Source organism: Hippichthys cyanospilos, chromosome 7 (genome assembly GCF_059441005.1).
Source record: "Hippichthys cyanospilos isolate Australia breed blue-spotted pipefish chromosome 7, RoL_Hcya_1.0, whole genome shotgun sequence".
Lineage (NCBI taxonomy): Eukaryota > Metazoa > Chordata > Actinopteri > Syngnathiformes > Syngnathidae > Hippichthys > Hippichthys cyanospilos.
This window is the reverse complement of record NC_142375.1, coordinates 4,732,359-4,757,929: the sequence shown is the minus strand read 5'-3', so window position 1 is coordinate 4,757,929 and position 25,571 is coordinate 4,732,359. Positions and strand designations below refer to the sequence as shown.

Here is a 25,571-nt window from a genome sequence, read left to right as displayed (position 1 = left end):
AAATCTATTATAAATTTGTTATTTATAATGTTATTTAATTGTATACATGTATAGTATATATAAGTAGCACTTACTATACTATTATGATACCAGTTTTTAATATGTATATACAATTTTGATGTTTTTACCTGGGGTTTTACACGCATTAGCTATTTAACATACGTTTGGATTGCCCGCCATACGCTGAACTGCTGAACGGATTAATTTCGTAAACCGGGGTCCACTGTATATACGTATATCAACGTCAATCAATATAGATTAACGATGTTGTGATATAAAGTACTTTTCAGCCATGTCACCTGGCCCTAATCAAGGGCTTTTAGGAATTCCTTGCTGATTCATCCATCCCCAGGGCCATGCCATTGAGTAGTATTTTTAAGCCCCAGATTCCCCAAGCTCCGCTTCCTCAAAGGAAGGTATGTCTGTGGGATTAAGAAGGTTTTCAAAGTAATCTCCCTACTGACTCACAATGACCCAAGTCAAGGTCAACAGCACCCAATTCCAACATACTGAATGTTAATGGTGTACTGCTTCCCATTCTTGAGATGTCAGATGGTGGACCATAATTTTCCTTGAAGCCATTTTTTGTCACAGGGACTGTCAAAGCTGGCCAGCCGGTACCTAATAACTGCCTCCAAAGTCCTTTCAGGCCAAAAATGCCTAAAAGGACCCCTTCTAAAGTGTGACGACAACCCTTATCGCTGATGTCCTTCAACAACTTTGGTGATTGCTGCCACAACTGGCACTGATCACATTACAGCCCGACTATGGTCGGTTGCATCAAGAATGGCTATTACGAACATGCTCCACAATGGCCCACACCTTCCCTGGGACATGAACAAGTTTTGTTGGAGGTTGAAGTTGAAACTCCTCCTGATGTAAACGTTGCCAGACGTCACCAACATAACCTTACAACATGCTTGGACATGCCCAGTTGGAGCAGCTTCTTCGTCAATCAACACACCACTGTATTGATCTCGACAGCTCTGCTACCCTCCTCACCTGTGTGTCAAAACACAAGACTAAAGCCAGTCTAAAACTACTCAGCCTCACAATTATGACACACACCAGCTGTTGCTTTTGGCTGCTCTGTTACTGCAAACTAATATAACTCAAGGGTTTTTGAAAACATATTACTTTCTAAAATGTGAACAGTTATGATGTAAAAAATGATCCACTATACATGCAGAGGATTCAGCACAAACAGTAAAGTCGACTATATGTATACAGTACCTCAGTACTATTTCCAATCCACCAGGTATACGTAACGGTTCCCACTTGGTTAGGCCACAGAATCACCGTCAGGTTCACTTCCTTATTCTTTACAGCCACAAAGGGAGCTGAGAGGTGGATGGATTCCAGCTGACCTTCTCAGGAACACAGAAAGTTGAACATGAACAGAAGGGAAGTGCATGTACAGTATTTTCTATGAAATGTGTCCGTCACTATTGAGAATTGTCTCCGCCTTGAATGGAAAGTAGATTATCTGTTATTCCTAAAAACTTTGTAAAAATACATATTTATTCATGTATATCTCACATGTTATGTGCAGGTAGAGAACTGTGGTCTCTTTTCCAAGGTTATTTTTTGCTGCTGCAGTCACTCGGTAGATGCCTGCATTTTTGTAGATGTGTTTTATTCCACCCTCGATGGAGCTCAGGTTGGAATACGTCAGAGCATGACCATCTCCAAAGTCCAGTGTGATGCTTGTTTGTGCCGTGTCACCCTGTAAAGAAAAAGGAAACATCTGAACGTCTGGTCTGTCGCATACTCATTTGTGATTATCAGAGGTGGGCATTTTAAAATATTCTAATGGCGCTTCTATTTGATCTACAACACAATTAAAAAAGAATAAAGAAACCAAAACTTTTCCTCAATCACTCAATGAACCAACCAAGAAACAACAAAACAAAATTTTAAAAAAACACACACACCACTGTCTTGTTTGTGTCATCAACCCCAAACACCACTCTGAAAAGGCATTGGGGCAGGCAGCTGCAAGTATGCTTTGAACTACAGTGTATCTCCAGACCTTTAAAGGAAAATTTGTTATGGTTCATCTGGAAAAATGGCATCCAATTGTATTTTGGTTACACTTGCTCATAATAGGCATGCTATTAGCTGTCAGGCAGAACCAGCTCACACAGGACTCCAGTTTATGAACACTATAAACGCACGATGCAGTGCGTATGGGTGCCGAGAGTAAAACTCCCAAGCAGCAGATAGGTAGGTAGGTAGGTAGGGAGAGAGAGAGAGAGAGAGAGAGAGAGAGAGAGAGAGAGAGAGAGAGAGAGAGAGAGCGCGAGAGAGAGAGAGAGATAGCCTTTATTATCATTGCACCTGCACAAGTACAAGATATGCCATTCTGACTCATAACTGTAGAAGAAGCATGCAATGGAATTAACTGACAGGTGGAGACGGATGGCAAGGCCTGTCAGGATGCGGTAAACTGAAAGCTCAGAGATTTTACCAGAGATAAGGTGACATGGGGTCACGGGGGTGATGAGGAGTGTAGAAAAGTTGCTAAATACATCATTTTCACTCTATGATATTTTGCACTATCATCCTCATATGTATACAGTTTCTTCCACTCCATAATATGCTCAGAATTTGAGTCTATTCATTTATTAGTGGTTCGTTATCATTGCCATTATTTTCTTTCTATTGTTGTTTTATTGCCTGCTTTATTTTTTGTTCTATTGTGTGGAATTTTAAGTCTGCTCAGGCAAGCACGCAGAATACAAATTTCATTGTATAGTATTACTTTGCATATACTGTATATATATATATATATATATTATATATATATATATATATTGCATATGACAATACAAATCTTATTACAAATTTGATTTGTAAGGAACATGCTTTTTTCCTCAAAAAACTGAAGAGGACAAGTGGTACTCTTTGAAGTTAGTTGTACATTTTAATAAATGTTATCATAATAAAATTGGATAAAAAAAAATGCATCTGTATTATAAAAAAGGTCATCCATTGTCATTTCACAGGAAATTAGTATAAGAAAAACAGTTGTACAATGAAAAAAAAGAATGTTTCTCACTAAGTTGATGAAAAACAATATACCATAATAAACATTTTAATCAAACTGATAAATATGAATATAAGAACATAGATTACACTGCCGTACGCATCAAAACACACACACAATAGGAAAAATATTGCATGAATAAACTCACTACTATGTTATTGCTATCAGTCAGTGATATTGTATGTACAACCATTGTAATTGTAAACGAAGGTGCTTCTCATGTCTCTGAACAATATCCTTGTACCATTTTCCCAGCCTCAAAGAAATTTCAAATGATGATTTACATAAAATAGTAAAGATCCCAAAATGATCCACCAACTGTTGCGTAAGGAGGTATACATGTGTTTTGAATGTCCACAAATCTGCTTCTTGTTATATTTATGGTGTTACAAGAACTACACTACTTTAATAATAATAATTAATTTCAATGTCTTCGCTTTTCAAATTGGAGCACCTGTCCCTCCAAACCCCTCTGCGCAGCCCTGCTACTGAACAATTATTGCCTCATATCTCAGGATACATCTGAGTGAGTTGTGACCCATTTTGCTATGGCATGTCACATTTAGGAATGTATTAGTTTTCTGTGTTGACACAGATGAGCTGTTGAGGTAATCTCACTAATCCCTTGCAGCAAAACATGCATAACAGCCCGCTCATCACAACCATGGTGTGCGTGCAATGCTAGAAAATGTGAGAGCATGCGCTCCAGCTCTTACTGTGAGACAGTGAGCGAATGTGAGACATTCCTCACTAAGCATGGACAAACAGGAAGAATATGAGGCATGAGAAGTCCGGGAATACTTATGTTTTCCATGCCACTCCCACCTGTGCCCATCAAGCTTCCATACATCGTTATTACTGTATATAGTGTTGGGTGTATTCGCTTTAACCAGTTTTTTACTACGGTCAAAACGGTTTTCTATGGCCCCCGGAATGATATTGATTTATTATTTGAACCGGCCTGCAGGCTTACGGGCCACCCGCACCTAGTACCACCTGGTATTGGTGTATTTCCCACAATGCAGTGGTGGCACGCCCAAGTTGGATTCATTTTATCAGAAGTCAGCTAGTATAACAGCAAAAGTCAAATGTCGAAGATGGACACTAAAATTGGGGTGGTTTCTAACATGTTCACAGAGGTTGCCGAAAAACCCGTGTGTCTTCTGTGTGGAGAAAGCGTGGCAATAACAAAACGGTATGATCTGAGAAGATGGCATCATGAAACAAAAACACAATATAGACGTGAAACAAAGGCTACAGAAGGTGGGGGGGAAAAAAAAAAAAAAAAACGAGGCCGTCTCTTCTGAGAAAAGCCAAATCACAAAGCGAGGCGTCTGTGTTGGCAGAGAAGCTCGCAAAATCAGCCCGGCCATTTCGAGAGTGGGATTTTATCAAAAAATGTTATGCTTCAAGTTTGTTACACAGTTGAACAGACAAAAGGCAACTCTTTTTAAATGTGAGCCTGAGCAGAAACACCGTTGGTGAACGTGTGCAATCTAAAAGAGCCGTGAAAAGATTTCATTGCAAATTCCCAAGGTGTGGATGACAACATGACACTTCTGACATTGCCCAGCTATCAATTTTCATCCGTGGAATGGACTTCACACAGTTTTTAAGTGTTATGTCCTATGCGTGGAGAGGGGTCAAGACCCTGACCCCGGGTCTACAGGGGGAACCAAAGCGCCGGATTGTGTATGGTAAGGTGGATGCCAAAGGTGATCCTGTCAGGTAGGTGATATGAACAGTGTTTTTGTACCCCTGTGAAAAATGTACCCACTGAAGATAAAGTCCTCCTAGATATGAATAAAATGCCATCAATTTATATTTCAATAATATCTTAAAGGCATTTCACTTGAGTGACTGATTGCTGATAATATTTATTTCTTTGAAGAATATTTCAGCTACTTTTGCCACTTCCCAAAGAAAATATACTGATGGTGGCTTTGAATAATGTTGCCTTCATTTTATATCTATATAAAAGAAGTTTGTCTTTTGTGCCTGTTGAAAATTACAAATTACTGACAGAGCCATGAGAAAATATTGCTTGATTCTTCCTATCCAATCATGTAGTAATATATTTGTTAGCTTTTCAGTAGTTTCAATTAGGTTTACTAGACTGTGCGGTCTAGTAAATGGTGCGCCTTATAATCTGTTGCGTTTTATAAGGATTAATATTGAGATTAGGATTCGTAGATGGGGAATGTACTGATAAAGTAAGCTTTACCTGTTTCTTTTGTGTGTTTACAGTCGAACAAGGTTGCTCATATTGACATTGAGTTATTATGCTGTTGATAGTTTAGTGTTATTATTTGAGTTATTGTTATTACTGAAAATACGGTAATATCTTGTGAACATATTGACACAATGGCCATTTGGATGAAGTAAAATGAAGAAGACTTCATCTGCATGTTGTTCTATCTGCTTAATAGAAGCTTAAAGGTGTATTGTGTATGGTAGTAGAATCTTCATACAGTACTTAAAAATAAATGTCTCATTGATTGCACTGACACAAACACCTTTAACATTTTTTTTACAATCATCTAGAAGAAGCTCCTTTAACAAACTCATGTCAGTTGCTGTAAGCAAAGTTCTTAATTTATCTTCTTCAATATATATTAATTAAAATAAAAATGTTTCTCATGAACACAGCACACTGTTGTCAGGAAAAATCAACATTTTATTCTGGGTAAAATGCATGGAGAAGTGGTGGCTCGGTGGAAGAGTGGATAACACATCCGCCTCAGAATTCAGAACCCCAAGTTCAATTCCAGCTTGCTCCAGACTCGCTGTGGAGGTTGCATGTGCTCTCCGAGTCTGTATGGATTCTCTTTGGGCACTCCAGCTTCCTCCCACACTCCAAAAACATGCATGACAAGTGTATTAAACGTTTTAAATTGTCCTTAGGTGTAATTGGCTACGTGAATGGTTGGTGGTCCCTGTGTGCCTTGCAGTTGGCCTGTAACCAGTTCTGGGTGTCTCCCACCTACTGTCGGAAGACAGCTGGGATAAGCACCAGCAAGCCTGCGACCTTAGTGAGGATAAGCAGCTGTAGAAAATGGGTGGATGCATGGAGAGTATGTTCTTGTAAATTGTTGATCCAGTTTCTGCAAGGTGGAAAAATCGAAAACACAGAAGAAGCCTGGACTTTTTCCGTAGCAACATAGTATTTGGCCGAGTTGTATTCAACAGCATAGACATACACAGTCAGCAAAAATAACATGATAGGATTGGCTGGCAACCAGTTAAGGGTGTTCCCCCACCTACTGCCAGAAGTCAGCTGAGATAGGCGCCAGTGAGCCTGCAACCCTTGTGAGGATAAGCGGCTATAGAAAATGGATGGATGGACTAAGGAAGTTATTCTTGTCTTCTTTTAAGACAGACCACATTGATAGAATGAAACAGTGCTATTCATTGGACAAACTATTGAAAACTACAGTATTACAACACAACATTCTACCACTTTTCCAATGTCTCTGGCACTTAAAAAAAGTGAAATTCAGGTAAAGAGAGGAAAACAAATGTCAATTGATGCTTAAAGGAAAGAAGAACAAACGTATAAGTATTATGTACTGAATAAAAGGGTGTTTAAAGAGAGCAAGTTTTTCTTAAGCCACTTCCCATTTGCAAAAGGGAACAAAATGGTGAGTGAGCTTCTTTCACACCGGCTTACTTCCACAAGCAAGTGACAAGATGCCAGGGTTATCTTTAGAAGTAGACTAAGACAAGCCCTGCTGCTAAACAGCAAAATAGTAACTCAGACCAGCCAAGAATGACTTTTCTTTGCCGGCAAAGGGAAAAGCTGCATAGATGGATAGCAATGCACACTATTCTAGACAAGAAAAAAAGCACATAATGACAACAACAACCTAATATATGATTCCCTTCACACAAGAACAGCAAATGCTCAAAAGAGGGCGTGCGTGTGTGTGTGTCTGTGTGTGTCTGTGTTGCACGTCATTTTTCAGACCTGATCTGCCAATGTATCAAGCCAACGCAGCAGGGGGCCCATGACGGGCAGCAGTTAGGTTAGTGTGTAGAGGGCCTAAGGCACCCACAGCCTGTCATGTTCGCCCATCCCATCCCCAAGCATTGCCCTATGACACATTCAGTTTAGGCCACTGTGGCCTGAAATTTGGCTGTCGTGACCGCCAAGAAAAGAGTGTACAGTAAATGTGGCCTCACAAGTTAACTCAGCAGCGCAATATTGTTCCAACCATTGCTCATAAGGTCATTAGAAAAAAATAAAGCTGTTTCCATAGAAAATTATGGCAGCACAAGAACTGAAAGCAAGTGATCATGAAAAGCAGTATATCAGAATGTAAATGGTGACTTGCAGGTCTATTGCATTCTCTAAAACTAGAATTTAGAGAATTTACAATCTGACTTTGTATCCGCCAGCTACCATTCATGCAACAAAACACTATCACAAGAAGTAAACCATGAAGGTAGAGACAAGATTGTTATTTTATTATTTAACTGTTTACTTTTCCGCATCATTTTGTTTGGCGTTGTGCAGTGAGATTTTTCTTCAGTAAAATATATGCCTTGTCCCAATACGTGTCAGAAAAGCAGTTCTCGAAAGACCTCACAATTTGTAATGAAAGATGAACTGTACTGCATCAACTGCAGTATTACAGTAAGTCAGTGCTTCTCAAATAGTGGGGCGGGCCCCCCTGGGGGGCGCGGATGATCCCAGGAAAAAGCTTTGTTTTTGTTATGTGGAATGTAACTGCAATGAAGTCATAATTTTCATCATTTTCTTTTAGTTTCAGGCACTTTGGTGCACTTGCTTCTTTTTTTTTCGTTTTAGACTAAGCTTTAACCCGTATAAACGCGATAAAAATAATTAACAGTTGTTGAAAGTTGATTTGTGATGCATTTTTCTGTTGTTAATGTCAAAAAGGATACATGTGTAGGTATACTAAACAATTTTCATCTATAATATTCTTATTTATTTAGATTCAGTGCATCGACAGGGGTGGGTGGGGGGGGGGGTCTCTTTTCTTGGGGGGGCTGACGAAATACAGTTGAGAAACACTGCAGTAAGTCAATGACGTAGAAAAAAAGGCCGTTACCTGCTCCAGAAAAACCAGAAAGGTGACATTGGTTCCCAGTACAGCTGACAGTGTGCCCTCACTGGTGACCAGGTGAAGACCTTTGGGTGCTTGCTTGGGACATTGCTGCCTTTTGGCTGTGTACTCCACAATGACTCCGTTTGTACAATTGTTTGAGACCACCTTCCTGTACCTATTGTTGAAGGGGAACGAAAGAAACCTGGTTATGTCCGATAGAATGGACATTGTAGAAACATACTGTACCTGTACATTAATCTCAATTATGTTAACCTAAAATGTACCACATTATTCTAATTAAAAGAAGCATCTGATTCCATCCGCAATTGACAAATTAAAATGCGATGTATTGTGTTAAGAATTGTTCAAGCGCTCCAGTTTGTACTGTTTATTTAACTGTGTCATCTAATTTTGAAATATCTGCTTTTAATCTGGAAATCTGCGCTGTTCCTGTTTCTCATCTAGACCTTAGCTGTGTTCATGTTAACTAAGGTTGTTACCTTCTTGGTTTCAAGAAAAGAACAAGCAGACCAACCCAACATTTAAGCCCATCACGCAAGGGGCATTAAGATTAAATGTATTTTGTGTTAAGAATTCTTTAATCGCTTTAGTTCATAATGTTCACTTATATCTTACTATGAAAATGTGTGCTATATTTCCATTTCCTGTTTTTAACTTCCCATAATTGATGGGCTGTCTCACGTCACGTTTCGTGTACTGTCGCACTAAACACGTCCTATTGATTTAAATGTGTCACTTGTTACGCTGTCCACGTAGTGGATGTGAACCAAGCATTATTTATTTTCCCAAACCACGGAGAGCCACAATATAAGAATGGCTGTAGATTTAAAATCAAAAATAAAACAAGGTTGATGGTAATTTACAAATAAATCAGACTTAAATTCATCTCACAATTTTGAGCTAACCACATATGAAAAATCATAAAAATAGAAAAAGTTCAGACTTTCCATTCCATACCTAAAATGTGATTCAAAAGAAAGCAAAATAAAATGGACTATATATATATATATATTGTGCCCTACGGACTATAAGACGCACAACACAAAATCATATTTTGTCACGTATAAACCACACCGAATATTAACCGCAGGTATCAACATCAAATATTTACACAGAAAGATGGTACATCGAAGTCTGTTGCTTGGTTTTTATTCAAAACACCTTTTTTTTTCCAACTGTGTCCTGACAGCAATGTCATGCTTTGAACTTGGACTGAACACGCCTGCATGTTTAGAAAAGAGCAGCACCAACATATTTTCAGAATGGCAGACAAAACACTGGACTAACAAAACACTAGCACACACACAACAGCAACACGAATGATTGAAAGCCTACCAGAACTTATTTGGCGCTATCATCTTCCTCTTTATTTTTCAGTGTCTGAATTAAGCAACTCCAGGAAAACATCATCAGCGTAGGTCCCTCTTTCATTGCCACACTCAGTGTCGCTTTCGTCTTGAGGTAACGTACTTCCTGAACTTTGGATGTCCTCATCATTGTCAGAAATCAAATGTTAAAGGCATTTCACCCATGTTATTTAAGTTATCTGGTCCGATAGAATGCTGGGCAAGTTTTTGTGAGTGAAATCAAATTAAAGTTGTCCGTGGACTAATGGACTGGCCTTTTCGTTTCAAACATCTGAAACACCACGATGGTCCAACTCTGAAATCTTCAATCTGCTTTTCGTTTGTTATTCCTTTCAGTCGAATCTGCACAATAGAAACACATTGGCTGTGCGCTCTTTGTGTTTTTACCCGATCTTGAAGAATCTTTTCTAGTTTGGGCCATATACTTTGGTTTCCTCTGAGTGCTATTTTTTCCCTCTTACATTGGCTAAGTTCTTCTTGCTGCTGACTCCAACGTCTCCAACCACTGACTCATTGATGTCAACTTACGTGCAGAAGATCTATTGCTTTTAACTTAAAAACGGCATCATATACTTTCCCTTTTGTGTTTTTCATAATGAAGGCGATGCTAATTTGCAACCAAATCTAACTAAGCAGCCCTATCCCAACTGTATTTAGGTTACTGTACGTCCAAAACTAATTGTCTTTGTGTTTTCCAAAACTGATTGTCTTTTTTTAACAAAGAAAAGGTTGTGTAATTACCTTGTTTTGTTTTGTAAATGCAAGCATTTTAAAGTAAAGATTTTTCATTTGAATTCAGGAAAAAGGGCTGTCAAATACAAACTTGACTTCCTAAATCTTGCTTTAGGGTTCTCGTAGCCAAGCTGACATGCTAACTGGTGAGATTGTCCACAACCAGCTGGCACTCCAGGATGAGTCCGAGGTCATTACGGAATACATACAGTATAACATTGAAATAATATACCGCTGGCATGCTTGAATTGACAAGAAAATATTTAAATGTACCAGGTACAGCCTGCAGTACTGTGACTACAAGACCACAAAAGAACAAAAATTCATTAATTCACTATCTACCCATTTTCCTTACCACGTATGCTTTTTCAGGCCAAGGGTGTGCTGGAGTCTGTTCCAGCTAAATTGGGGTGAAAGATCTGGTAGACACCAGAATGCGTGTCAGCCCACTGCAGTAATTTACAATTTACTTTTGTTACTATTGTACACTGGCAAGTTCCAGTCAATTTTTTTCACTCTCACCCGTCAGCCCGCATACCATTCAATTAGCCTAATCACCCCCAGGTGCAACCAATGACTCACCCACGATTTGAGCCTGCTCGTCCTGCTCTTTTCTGCCAGATTGTCTTTCTATGTTGAACTCTCTAGCGTATTTCCTTGGCCTGACTTCCTGGCTTTCGACCCTACCTGCTCCTGACGACAATCATATATATGAGGACACATTCGGGCTGTCAATACGCTTTTGGAAGTTCCATTTGCACCGATGGATTGTTGTCAGTCCGTCACTGAGGGACCCCTGATTTGCCAACTGACAATCCATTGGAGCGTTTTGCAACACAGTTCTTTTTTCATGTGAACATGTACATTCAGCCACCAGAGGTCACTGTCGGAGATGTTTCAAATGTTCCAAAAGATCGATTACATTTCTGATTCAACTTTCCAAATGATTAAAGCGTTCCATATATATATATATATATATATATATATATATATATATATATATATATATATATATATATATATATATAGTGTATAGTATTTGCGCCTTTCTGATTTCTGTATTCTTCATTCCATTTTAACAATACGATAAACCCTAAGATATATAAAATGTGTTTTTTAAACTATGCGTTTATTTACGAAGGAGAGGGGAAGGGGTGGGGGACCCTTCTCATCCAATGTGAAAAGGTAATTACTCACCCTTCCCCTTGTTAATAATTAAAACTGTGACTAACCAGAGTTTTGGGGAAGCTCAGAAAAAAATGTTGGAAATTCATCAGTCTGCAAAAGGTTACAATTTTTAAGGCTGTGTGGTTCTAATGGACCGCTGTCAGAGTCATGATTTAAAAATCTAGGAAAACTGGCAAACCTTTCCAGAAGTGGTTTACCAACAAAAACTACTCCGAAGGTGTGACGACAACTCATAATGGGGGTCAGAAAGAAAGACCTAGAAAAACTTCCAAAGAACTGCAGGCCTTGCTAGCCTTAGAGCAGTCTTAGTGACTACTGTAAGAAAGATTGAATTGATGATTTATTGTCATATGCAGAGTAACACTGCCCTTATTCTTTTCTCTACCCCGACTTACATTGCACACAACAATAAATTAGGCAACAATAACAGTAATAGGGCAATACGGACAGTGATAATGAAGGGCTAATAAGAAAGACACTGCTGTCACAAAAGAACAAAGGCTATTTTGTGAAAAAGCATCTTGATAATCCTCAAGACTTTCAAAGGAACTGTTGACTGAAAAATGTCACTTTTTTGAATGTGTGCAACGAGTAATATCTGACATAAAAATGGCACAACATTTAATGAAAGAACATGATTTGAGCAAAGCCTATTAATCAGTGCTAATAAATGAGTTTACCCGGTGCTGTTCAGGAATGTCATCCCTGTGGTGCAACTCCTGGACATCACTGAGGGACGGAACCAAAAAGCAGGAGTACATTTTCCATCAGCACGTCGGTCATAGCCATAATCACTGTAAAGATGCAAGCAGAGATGATACAATTATCATATATGGAGATTTAATTTCTAACTGATTCTATGGATGCCAACTGACTAGTTACGATAGGACAATGAATTTGAGCTGGGAATTTATCTGTTTCAGGTGCATCACAGTAGCTAGGAATACACTAATACTACCTTTTTGTCAGATAGAATATGACAACTATGACTAAAATTTGAGTTTGAATTTTTCAGGTTATCGAAACTTGATGTTTTGTAATTTTGATGAAAGTGTTTTTTTGAAAAAACATTATCAAAAAGCATTATTGACCAAGGCATAAGTTACATTCAATTATGACACTTGATATACACACCCACATTTTGTTCACAACAACATTGTGGCCATTGTTAAACTCAATTTGTTTCACATTGGCAAGAATACATTCAAAACAAATTCAATAAATATTGTTGCCCCCTGCATTATTCACTTTAAAAGCCAGTCTGAAGTTTTGCGTTTTGAAATTGATGTTACGCATCCGTGAGCCATCAGCTTACTGTGGTGGAGGCTTTGTGTGTCTCGATGATCCAAGAAGCTAAGTTATGTGCCTGGGAGGGTCACCCATGGTCTAGGTGAGGGACCATACAAAACGTGGCTCAAATGACTTCTCTTGATGAGTGACACGTTAAGACACATATGGAGCGTGCATAGGGGTTAGGTGCCTTGGGAGCCGGGTGGCGGCCAAATATGGAGAGCTTGGGGTCCGATCCCTAGCTACAGAAGCTTGCTCTACGGACAGGGAATGTCACCTCTCTTGTAGGGGAAACGCCTGAGCTGGTGAACCAGGCAGAAAAGTTCAAACCTGACATAGTCAGACTTGCATCCACACATGGCTTAGGTTATGCTACCTTCTTCACAAGAGGACTTGGACTCGTTTCCACTCTAGAGTTGCCCACGGTGAGAGGAATTCTACGCTACCATCTGGCAACTCAGGAGGGGGAAGCAGTGCGCCATTAACATTTCATGACTTCTTTTTTCGAAGAAGAATAAGTATAGACATGACCTCTTTTCATCTGTGAAGCCCTTTGAGACTTTGGTGATTCGGGGCTATACAAATAAAATGTGAATGATTGATTGTTTAATTGACTGTTGTTTTGCCTCTATCTGCTGGCGTTTTAAGGTAAATGCACGTATTTAATATTGCCACCTTACTGCTTTAATGCAACTACAATGCTGGTCTGCTATTGGTCGGCGTCTCCTCACAGAGATGGTGGTCTGCTATTGTTCAGCCTCACTTGTTTCAAAATGGCGGAACGGTAAAGCTTTGTATTGCCCATATCTGGCAAATGATATGACTCACGGGCCATAGTTTGCCCATATCTGGATTTGGATCGTGATATTGACAATGGATGTACACAGAGTTACAATGTTAACTTCTCGGGAATCAATCTGAAAGGATATGATGGTTAAGAAAAAAAATCTTACCATTCAAAGTCAGCCTCTGTGCAGTCGCAAGGGGCTGATGACATTGAAACGGAGTACAGCTTTCCCGTCACACACCTGGATGTGGGTTTCAACTTCCTGTATATTCTTTTTACCCCCATCAGGCAGGGATCCCCCTTCAAAGAAGTGCAAAGATGAAAGATGCATATTTTTCCAATGTGATATCTGTGTATGTACATTTTCACCATTGAGAATTCCAGCAAATGTCATGAATATATAAGTTTGTAATTTGAGGTTATATTATGTGGTACGAACATCTTTTCACATTTATTGTGATTCTGATCACTTTTTTAGAATTTCTTCTTCTTTTGGCATTCTATTCTGACTTGGTACATTAGATGTCAAATTGTTTTAAAATAATGAATAAAGTTGGAATGTTACACCAAAAACAACACAATCCCTAATTTGATTTTCAGGCAGTGCATCTCAGATATTTTCTGTCATGCTCTCCCAACCCCTGCATAACATTGTTTTCTTCACATCAAAAAGGAAAAAACAAAAATAGATACATTTAAAACAAAGAATAACTTCATTAATTAACTTCATTAATAACCAATTTTTTAGACTCGCTCACTTTCTTTTTTTTCACGGATAAGATGCTCTAGAAATAGGATGGATGGTGTCTTGATTTGATTCAAAGATTCAAAGAGATTCATTGTCAAATGTATACTACTATACCACAAAGTGAAATGTTTATTCTGCTCTATTTCGTAGCTTTTCCTTGTGGTTTTCTAAGTGGTAAGGCGAGCAAGGCCTTCTCTGCCGGCCTAACATAATTTGACATCATTATCATATATAGAATAAAAGTCTATTTCATCTTAAATTTGTATTTGTATTGAAATTTGTAATAAGTATTCTCCATATTCTGCTGTGTTTGTGTTTTATTATATCCATTTGGTTACGCCCCTTCCAGTGTTGTAGTTTGAGCCATGCGGTATATGATGTCTGCCCGAAGCCTTCAGAATCCACAGTGCGGGCGTCTGAGCACTGTATGTCAACGGGCACATATAGTTAACAAATACTTGCGATAGGCGACAGGGGTTGGCGACAGTAAGGCCAGCCAGACGGCCTCACGCTGAACGTGACATGTACGCACCCTGTGATTGGATGGGAGGCAGAGCTATGCAGATCAACCAAGCTACACGGTGTATCTTAGTTGAACCCAGGGTAGATATATCTACCGTACTTGCTTTTTTTAACCCACAATGGCTGAAGGAGAGGAAAACACCAACTAAAAGTCATTGAAGTCTTCTTGACGAAAGAAAGAAGAATGCATTTTTTGTGATCACGTGGTGATAAGTTTTAATTGCTGATGTGGGTTTATTCATGTTTAAATGATCTGGAAAATAGTCCGTGCTGCACACAATGAAGGTGATGCAACAACAAGTAATGCGTACGTGTGCTTCTCTATATAATTTCACCAGCTGTGGTGTCATAAATGATGGCATTATGAGGGGTATGTAGGACATCACTGAAGGCCTAAGTCTGAAATGCATGGACCGCTACTAGATTTTGTTTTGCTCAGAGCATATAAAAACATACACCCGTCATCTAATGCTGAGGGTATGCGGTTAGACTTTTTTTTTTAGTAGAGCAGAAAAAAGCATGTTTCTTGGGGTCGCACATGCATACCCTGGCTTCGCACAGCATGCTCACAGGAGATTCAGTCTCTCGAATTTGAGAAGGATTTTTTTTTTTTCAAATACTACACATAGTTCGTTTCAAATATGGTCCAGCAGTTGAACAAAATGCATAACTAAAACCTAAAACTGCTTTTTCTTTGATTAAAAAACTTAAAGTGGTTGGACATTAAATTGAAGAAACAAAAAATACCCCACTAACTGGGAGCAGTAAATACTCATTTTTAAACAGGTAATTGTACAATATTAAGTCCAAATATTGAAGTTTTCTTGCCATGTTCAGTTGGGATTTGTTGTTTTTTTTTTATTGTGAGTTTTCGGATTTATGTTTTTGTGGGGGGTTTGTTCATGTTCTAAGTTCATGTTTCTGTTCCACTCGAGTCTGTACTCCTTGTCAGTATTCCCTTTAGTGTGATTACGTCCACCTGTCTGTGTTTACCTGCTCCAGTGTGTCAGCCAATCAGCATCTCCTGCCTATTGTTCTTGTCCAGCTGTTCATGTGACCTTGTTAGTGTTGGAGTATTTAGTTCCCAGTTTTCTTTCAGTTGGTTGTAGGGTAATTGTCTATGTCTACTGTCATTTTGTCTTCTGTTGCGGTAAGTGTTTTCTGATCTCTGTTTGTGTCGCCATTAGTCCAGTATTTTAGTATCAGTGTTGTTTGTCACTTTGAATGCCTTTTAGTCTTGCTTTCCTACCACCAAGCTTTATTAAACATGAATTCTTTTGAGCCATACCTCCCTGCTTCCCTGCCTTTTGGGTCCACCTCTCACTACTGGCAATGTCCTAACATGACAGTATTTAGGAAAATTGTACAGTCTGAATCATAATATGTACACCAGTAGAATTTAGTATTACTTTGGCTCTATTCTGGGTGAAAATTTAAGTGTGTATTGTTATATATAGTAAGCAACACCATTAAGCAACACTAACTAACAATCAGTATTGCATACCCGATTGTGAAGGTGCCATGTCTGATAATCAGCTTCTGTGCATCTTCTGTTGAAGATGGACCTGAAGTCAATTTTCACCAATTGCCACTCTGAGCGATGACTGGCGTGACCAAATATCCTGGAACATTACCATTCATACATAATGCTGTTCTTACACATTCCATTAAAAAGAGGATTCACTCACATAAACGTAAAAAAAAAAAACAAAAAAAAAAAAACATTTTGCATATTGCTATTGGTTAGGTGTTTCAAATGTAAATGAAAATTCATGCATACCTTTGTTTTTGGTATATGTAAATTATCTGTACCAGAGAGTACCTTGTTCTTATAAAAACTTATGTTTTGTACGCACATGACATAGCAAGACAAGCAATTTTCAGCCCGCAAGTTTGTCAAGTCCACTTTGGAGAAAAAAAAAAAAGCTATTCTTTCATACTGTTACAGTAGAAGTATTGGATTAATTAATTAAGTGGATAACTTTCCAGCACAGACTGCATCAAGATTCATCAGTAATAATGCTATATTCTGGATATGTGTTGGTTATATTGAGATACTCATTGTCTTGTCAGTTTTGTTTGCATTCGGTTCCAAGCTTACTTTCACCAATCATCACCAACTGAAAAGTTCAGTGAAGAGTCAGTGAAGAAGAATTATTTCTTCAATGGCTTTGATTTCTACAACGATTTGGAGGAATCATATCAATTAATTAATACAATGACACCCACCTCACCAAAGCATTGCGATATCAATTTAATATTGATCAATACCAAGTAGATACTGGTGCCAGTATCTCCATCACCAAGCACTTGTAGGTTCAAAACATATTATGGTATATCAAATCATTTTGTTCTATCAAAATACAATTATACGCCAACAATGTCAAATCCTGAATTTTCTTTTATAACTAAAAACAAAGGGCGTTCGTAAGTAGAGGTACCACTCTTCTTACTTAAGTTCTGAAGAGAATAAGAGGGGTTTTTTTTAGACTTTTCCATATGTCAAAATGAATGTTTGGCACAATTCCCAAGATGTATTTTTTTGGTGATGTGTGGTGGAAATAGAATTCTATGATGACAAATCTTCACTCACGTCATGATTAGTGTCTCTTCCCCTGGCTCTCCCAGAACACCATCTATGAACAGAGGTGTACTGGTGAAGCTGTATTTGTTCCACTGCCGACCTTCGTCAAAGCTCAACCTGGGAACACAAACATCTAACTGCATTTGGAGCCCACACTGTGTACACAAGCTAATGACCCTGAACGTTGTCTAATGACTTCATTTTATATTCTGCACCGTGCCCGGGTGGGGAACACAAATGAAGATTGATCACAGGTAGTTAGAACTATATTCAGACATGAATCTGCAATCAAATGCCAATTATCAATGCAGGATTTTATGGAGTTTGTTCACTCCACTGTAATAAAGTTCCCCTGGTCATACAATAAACTTATTAGCGGCAATTTTTATTCAAGTAATACTCTTGAGTTTCATCTCCAGGAATGACTCATGCTGCGGCCGACTACATCTCTGTCGCCATGACTCACGGTCTCATAATGACTCACCACAAGTGTCTGATGGGAAGTGGAGTATGCCTTATTGCAACTAAAGCTCCCCCTTGGTCGAGATACAGCACTGCATATTCCTCTTTGAATATCTTCAGAAAAAAAGAAACATTCATTACCAAAGGATTTATGTGTTTCTTTTATTTTTTTTACTATTTGCGATCCCCACAAAGTAATAACAGAAAATGTACAGTTTTATTCATATAGCTCTTTTCACACAAAGGGCTCACAAAATAACTTCAATTGCTGAGGTACAACAATATGATGAAACATATCAGCACAGCTCCCACAGCGATTCACTTGGTTAAAATACAACAATGAATTATCAGCACAAGACAAACTACCTAAAAAGCAATGAAATACGATGTTACTGAAACACACATTAAAAAAAAATGTTTTTTTTAAATGTTGACTGAAGTGACAGTTATCACTTCATGAATGCCTTGAATGCACATATTCAAACCCGCATAATTCTCCCCTTTATGATAAAATATTTCCCTCCATACGTTTTCTTTGTTAAAACAAATTGTCTCTACACACAAATGCATAAGTTTGCATGCCTAGCCACTAAATGACAGTAAAGACTTTTTTCAACTTTATTTAAAAAAAATGCAACTTACCAGTAACCTCTAGCATCATATTTTGCAATAATCAACCAAAGCCTATATGACACAGGTGAAAAAAAAAAAAAAAAAGGAAAAGCGACAAAAAGTAGAAGCCTGGCAGTGGATAAATAAAACTGGAGCGCATTTTATACTCCCCCACTTCATTCCTGGGTGCAAAGAGGCTAAAATAGGAGTGATATGACAATCTATAAATTGTTCCTTGGTTTTGAGTTCTTCTCAGATAAACTGTTAGAATTTACATACTTTTTTGACTAAATGTATTTAAGTCCCGAGTTTGCATTCAGTTAGTTGTCGGGTCATTGTCAATGCTTTTGTCTATGTCACTGTATTTCCGTTCCCGAGTTCTGCTACCTCCTTGTCGCTGTTACCCTGTGAGTTTGGTTTCAGTTTCAAGTTTGATATGTTACTTTGTACAGTTTTGTTCCAGTTTGTCCTGCCTTAGTTCTGTATTAAATCTTCTTTTATTCATTCAACCTAATGGTTTCCCTGCTTTTTTGGGTCACTCAGCATGTCCGAGCGTGACAGTAACTTTAAAATGTTGTTACCACGTGCTCATTCATGACCACCAAAACAAAATCTCAGCATTATAAAAGTGATGAATAACAGCGAAATATGTTTGTACACTCACCTGTCTCCATGTGTTCCCTGCATCCGAAGATATGTACACACTGACGTTACTGGTGGTCAGCTCAGAACCAACAGAACCTTTAACACAAACAAAAGGCAATTTGTGACTGAAGAATTCTTGCAAAACCCACAGAGCAAATGAACTTTAATCTGGTGAGAGGGAACAAACAGTGTACAAGGATACAAAAGTTATCTAGCCATTGTCAGCCGTAAAATGTCATAGTTTGTTTATAATTACTTTTATAATTCAAAGTTCAAAGTTCAAAGTTTGCTTTATTGTCGATTCTACCACATGTGCAAGGACAGGCAGAGAATTGAAATTTCGTGACTCTCTAACCTTAGTGGCAAGTAAAAATGAGCTAAAGAAAAGTAAATATATATAAAAATAGACAACTGTAAAATCTGACAATATCTATGAACAAAGCACAAAATAAAAACAGGTGTTTATGGTTGTGCAAAAAGGGATGGTTATATAAAATGACTAGATGACTATTTAGAAATGACTGTTATAAGTGACTATAAAGTACCTGTTAATTGTTAATTGAAGTAGTCATACAATTTATGCCTTTAAAAACACATTTTTCCACTTGCTGTTGGCTGGAAATGTCTACATCATATGTCCGTTTTCCTCCCATTCTATGTGGTACATTAAGACTGTGACAGAGGCCACATACTTGCTTTCTATCACCAAGTTGAGTTGGCCTCTGAGCAAAAGATTGGATATGTCCTGCCATGCTACAAAATTGTACTTCTGGTTTAATTTTTTTATTGTTTTATTTTTGTTAATTAGTTGTGCCAACCGATTACGCAATAGGAGAGTTAGAATTTGTATAGATGTACAGCTTCAGGTGGATTCAATTTGACAGCATTTTTATTTTCTGTTCTTGCTTTTACGTCTTCCTCTTCTCAGACCTTGTTCTCACATTACTGAGCACTTCAATATATTATTCAACAGAAGGTGTATATCAAACTTCTTTGTTGCACAGCAAAAGTGTTCCAACATGATAAGGTCCATGCAAGTCCAGCATGCTCAACGTTGAAATTGACAAACAAGACATGGTTGTAAGAAGGTACAATTTTAAATTGTGCATTTTGAAGTCTGAAAAATAAAGTAAAAAAAAAAAAAAAATTCCAGTAAATGTCTAGCAAAACTAAACTAAAGATTTGAAAATTCAAATTCACATTGGATTTTTTGAATAATCAATGTTTGGGTGTGTGCTCACTGGAAAAAAAGTATGAAAAGCTATTATTTTCTGGAGGGAAATAGAAAAGAAGGTCTGAATTCTAATAAAAACGTGTATTATAATTTTGTACATTTTTTTTTACAAATGCTGTATACATGTTTGCCCCCCACACACACACTTTTACATAGCTTAAACAAGTTTAAGGCAAGGTCCTTTCACCCACACTTTTGAAGTAAACTTGGCCATCTCCAGTCACCTGCAGCATTGGCTGCTGAGTTATTGACACTGAGGAATCATGTGGGAGTAAATATCACAGAGATGTGAATTCACCCTAGGGTTGGTGGTCTCATTTTCTGGCAGTTTGTCCTTTTCCTCTGCGGTGAGACACTGTATTTCCTTTGTTTTGTTTTCAGGCAGAAACACTACAGATCTGAAGCTCTGCTTTTCTAATACGAAGTGGCTTTTTGCAATCAACACGGCATATTCATCTCTTCAGAACGATGTTTATAGAGATAAGCACATCCTTAAAATAGCCCTTTGAAGTGTCTGTGACATTCCAGGTGCAAGACAGACAGATACATAACAGCTTAACATGTACTGTATGTTTCTTTGAAAAGCAAACCTATTTTAGGACATATGTGTAAAATTATTAACAGAAACTCCTGTGAATATCCATGACCGAAAAGAGATTAGAGTTCACAGCAGAATTCTTCTGCTTTCCAACACTTTTTTTGTACAAAATAGAAGTATGCAAAAGGAGTCTGCAGTTAATTAAATGAGTGTTTCATGAAAACTAACTGAAGCTGCAAATTTCAGTGTATATGCACATTGAACAGCAGACATGGCCACAAATACTCTATATGCAGCATGTGTCACTGGGGTAGTGAAAATATAACATAGGTACAATACTATCACAATCAGAGACTGGACCCAGGAGCAAATGGAGACAGACAGGAGTGTAAACAAATGGTTTATTGAAGAATGGCAGAAAAGGCAGGAGGGCAACTGAGGAGCGCTCACACACACACGAATGCAGGGCTAAAACTCCAATCGGAGTGACAGAATTTTGGCCAGGAAGGCAGAGCGAGCCTTCTTACAGAGTAAGCAGGAGATCGGGTTGCCCTGGGCAGGAGAAACCAGACCTAAAGGGGTTTCCTAGACCATGAAGAGCAAAGTGCTGCTTGGCCCACCAGTATCCCTTGTCTATGGACGGGCCTTGACTTTTACCGTGCAAATTGGGACGAATTGTTGTCCCAACCCACAGTACACGAAGGGGCTCCAACGACGCTCCTTTGCAATAAAAGACGCAGCCTAGCTATTTGGGCTCCTGTTGTTGTTCCTGTTGGATTCAGCGTCGCCACCCAGTCAGTTGTAATGCTCAGGGGACGAATTGCCCACAGGCGAGATGCTTCCCGCTGTCTTTCCTGCCGTTGATGATGTAACAAGATATCAATATGAGTAGCAAAGTCTATCACCCTGTCTAGGGTTCGCAGAAGCCCGTGTAGACAAGCTCATCAGAACAGACTGACTTCGGCTAGCTGTGGTCCGAAAAGTGAGGATGTAATCCACCACAGTTCCATCACCCTGTTGCAAAGCTAGAGACTTAAACCTATCCGCACTGGCATTGCTCAACCTGAACACTTTCCGGATCTTCCCCAAAAATGTTAGGAAAGAGGTGCATACCAGCAATTGCCTCCCCCATTCATCAATTCCCCACAACCGGGCACGCACCATCAGATGATTAATGGCGAAGGCCTTTTTGGATGCAAATGTCCGAGGCTGAAGGGCAAAGACAAGAGAACAGTTAACGAAAAAAAAAAAGGGTCACAAGTATCCATGTCGCCATCAGAGCATTCTGGGATATAGGTGCATCATAAACTAACAACTAAGAAGCAGGTTGAGGAGGGATCGAGCTGAAGGAGTGTCTCCCTGTGCAAGTGATGTGGTGACGGCCAGTTGCTCTGTAATCTTGACGAGATGGCATGACTGCTGGTCCAACACTTTCTCCACTCTTTCTATGCGAGGCAGAGAGACTATGCTGACCCATCACTGGCCAGATGGTACTATCAGAAAAGGGACCCAAGTACTTGCAGAGACAGACACACGTATTGGAGAAAAGAGGAAAAGGCAGGTGGGCAAGGAACATGTCTTCATACTGGGCAAGCAGTAAACCAGGCAATGCCAGGGTGAGCGAGAAAGTTCATGAAAATCTGGCACAAAACAGCGGGACTGGCAGGCTTATATACTGAGTGAGTAATTTATTGCACCTGGTTGTGATTGGGCTGTTTGAATGGAATGTGGACCAACAGGTAGGTGAATGAACTGACTAAAAGTGGCAGGCTGAAAAAAACATTTGGGGCTACATGAGCAATGGTTGAGACAATTCAATACACCGTGCATCATGGGGACAAGGGATACAGAAGGATTTGTCAGTTTTCATTAAAAAAAAAGAAAAAAAACCTCAATGCAGTACCCTAGCCAGAGTAGGGAGCCACATGTACATTTATCTTACGTGCTAATGTAGAAAATAGGGTTCATCAATTAATTTATCAATTAATTAATTAAAGTGAGTTTCATGCTTTGGCCAGATGAAAAGCCTCAATTATTTCAAAACACACACACATTAAACAAAGCAGTTCTTATAATATGCATGTTTATTCTCTAATCTACAAGGGGATTCAAAAAGGTAAATCACAAGGCCACTAACTACAAGTAAAGGAGTAGCGAAGAATGAGAAAATAGTTTGGAATAAAATGAAAGAAAAGAAACATAAAATGATGGTTCTTTCCACAAGGTGGCATTAACCTTTAAAAATGAAAATGATGGGACTCATGGATTAACTGAACTTTATGCACCAACTTCTACACATTCCGGTGAATTCTGCAAAACAGGACTCAAAAGTTAGTGAGTTGTTCCCTGAATGAAAGTACTCTGGGAATGCGCCCTGATTGACTCACAGGCGGCAGTCAGATCTTTTGAAAAAGATGATGCATAAGGAGGTTGAAAAAAAACTCATGAAAACTGGAGTCTTGCGTCATACAACGTGGTTGTTTGTGGTTGCGTAGGTCCCTGAATAAAGGTACTCTTGGAATGCGCTCTGATTGAAGACTAGCAGGCAGGAGTCGGATCTTTTGCAAAAGAGAATGGAGGAGGAGTTTGAAAAACAAACATAAAATGAGGAAAAACTGTGGTCACGCATCACACAATGTGGTTGTTTGCAACAACACTCAGCGATGCACAGGTGATAGAGTTCTTGTGGCACAGCGCAGCCTTCAGATTAAAAGCGCATATTTCAAATAGGATATACAGGTAAGTAAACGTCACAAACTGAAGCGATTGAAGAAATTTTAAGAGGATAAATCTCACCTTAATGCGCCTGTGTGGGAACAATGATAGACTCAGATAATGCGGTAAAATCCATGGTTAACAAGAGCTGCTGCTATCGTGATTAATGTAAGAATACGCCTGATTTTATATATATTCAGTGGGCCCCCGTGTTACGAGATTTACCTTGGGCTTGTAAGGCGAATTTGGCAATCCAAACATATTTTCAATAGCTAATGTGTTTAGAACCCCAGGTAAAAACATCAAAATAGCACATACGTATTAAAAATTGGTACCAAAATAGTATTGTAAGTGTTACCTATATATAATATACAGGTATACAATAAAAAACATCCTAAATAAAAAGTATCAAAAGGATTTATTTACCTTTTGAGTGTCGCTTGCTATGCCCATATTCCCTAGTAAGGGTAGCCTGGGCTTGGCTAGCTTTGTATTTCTTGATTATCTCCAGCTTTGGTTCCATCTAAATCATCTTCTTACTTCTCTCTTAGCATCACTAGCAATCTTGTGACCCATGGCTAACCCATTCAGGTTTGAATTAAGTGGAAAAATGCACTATAAATAATCTTTTGGAACCAATCACGCCAGTTTGAAACGAGTGAGGCCGACCAATATAAAGGCCGCACCAGTATAAAGGCCACGCAGCAAGAATTGAGAAAAATAAATAAGATATCTGTCACGAATAAGATGCACTGGACTATAATAGGTAGTAACTTCAGATATTGACACAGAAAGATGGTATATAGAAGTTATTTATTCTTATGTATTTAAAACGTTTTTAACTGACTGCTTACAGCAACATCCTATCTTCAACATAGTGAACATGCCTGCATGTTTAGCACCATAATATTTTCAACATAAAGAGTAAATCACAGTTTCAAACTCAAAATCAGCACTTCAGTAATGTCTTTTTTTTTTTACTGATAAACACATAGCAATAATTTTTATACACACACACTATATATATATATATATATATATATATATATATATATATATATATATATACAGTATATATATATATACAGTATATATATATACAGTATATATATATATATATATATATATATATATATATATATATATATATATATACACACACACAGTGGGCCCCCGGTTTACGAACTCCCTCTTTTACAAAAATTTTCCCCCTCTTACGCACAAACCTTTCGTTTTACGAACAATCCAACATGCCGGTCAATGTTTCCGCACTATTTTTTCGCTTGGCTGCAACACCAAAATTAACTGTTCCCGCGTGTCGCGATAACGCCGATATGCTATTGCTCTTACAATGTCACAGTCACTGTCACTGTCACGGTGTCAGTCACGGAGATGCCGATATGCTGTTGGTGGATTAAGGTCAGAGTCCCGGTCTCAGTCACGGAGATGCAGATATGCTGTTGGCCGGTGTCACGTCAATCACAGAAATGCCGATACGCTATTGGCCGAACGCCTTCATCTAGCTTGATGGCACAGCTGGTCGGTGTGTTGTGAAGACTTTGCAAACTTTATCTGTTAGACATGGCTTCTAAAATTGCTAGTGGCAGTAAAGGAAGAAGTAAGAGGATGATGACAATAGAAACGAAGCAGGAGATAATAATTACTAATTACTAATAATTGCTATTGGAGTATGAACCATGCCAAGTCATGAGAAAAAAGTCATGGCTTGTACTCAAATGTCTGCCTGTGACGATTTGTCTTCCACAGCCTGATTAGGTACTTGATGAAAGTTGGAAAAGGCTGAACAACTTCAAGCAGAATAACCTTATCTCATACTGGTTTACGGTTTAAGATCTTCTTCCTGTATTTCTTTTGTGTGCCATAAATTCTTAGTTGTTTGGTGTGCACCAGTTGATTAGTAAAAAAAAAATAAAAATAAAAAAATCGTTTTTTTTTTTTATTTTATTAACTGTCAACTATTTGCAACGATGCTATGTAAACAGAC

At 38.5% G+C, this 25,571-nt stretch overlaps 1 protein-coding gene across 4 annotated transcripts in view; it reads right to left on the bottom strand.

The window, feature by feature from the left end:
* Window positions 1–25,571, bottom strand: part of sorcs1 (sortilin-related VPS10 domain containing receptor 1) — a 113,756-nt gene that overhangs the window by 17,304 nt on the left and 70,881 nt on the right. For all 4 annotated transcript variants that reach the window (XR_015866118.1, XR_015866120.1, XR_015866119.1 and 1 more), the window contains exons 12-20: window positions 19,099–19,175; window positions 17,845–17,936; window positions 17,370–17,477; window positions 16,281–16,398; window positions 13,673–13,806; window positions 12,110–12,223; window positions 8,125–8,296; window positions 1,540–1,726; window positions 1,234–1,367 (exon numbers count right to left, since the gene is read on the bottom strand). Coding sequence is in view for 1 of the 4 variants with exons in the window: in XM_088419334.1 (XP_088275460.1) it covers window positions 1,234–1,367; window positions 1,540–1,726; window positions 8,125–8,296; window positions 12,110–12,223; window positions 13,673–13,806; window positions 16,281–16,398; window positions 17,370–17,477; window positions 17,845–17,936; window positions 19,099–19,175 (1,136 nt within the window). In the remaining 3 variants the exon portion in view is untranslated. The remainder of the gene's footprint in view (window positions 1–1,233; window positions 1,368–1,539; window positions 1,727–8,124; window positions 8,297–12,109; window positions 12,224–13,672; window positions 13,807–16,280; window positions 16,399–17,369; window positions 17,478–17,844; window positions 17,937–19,098; window positions 19,176–25,571) is intronic.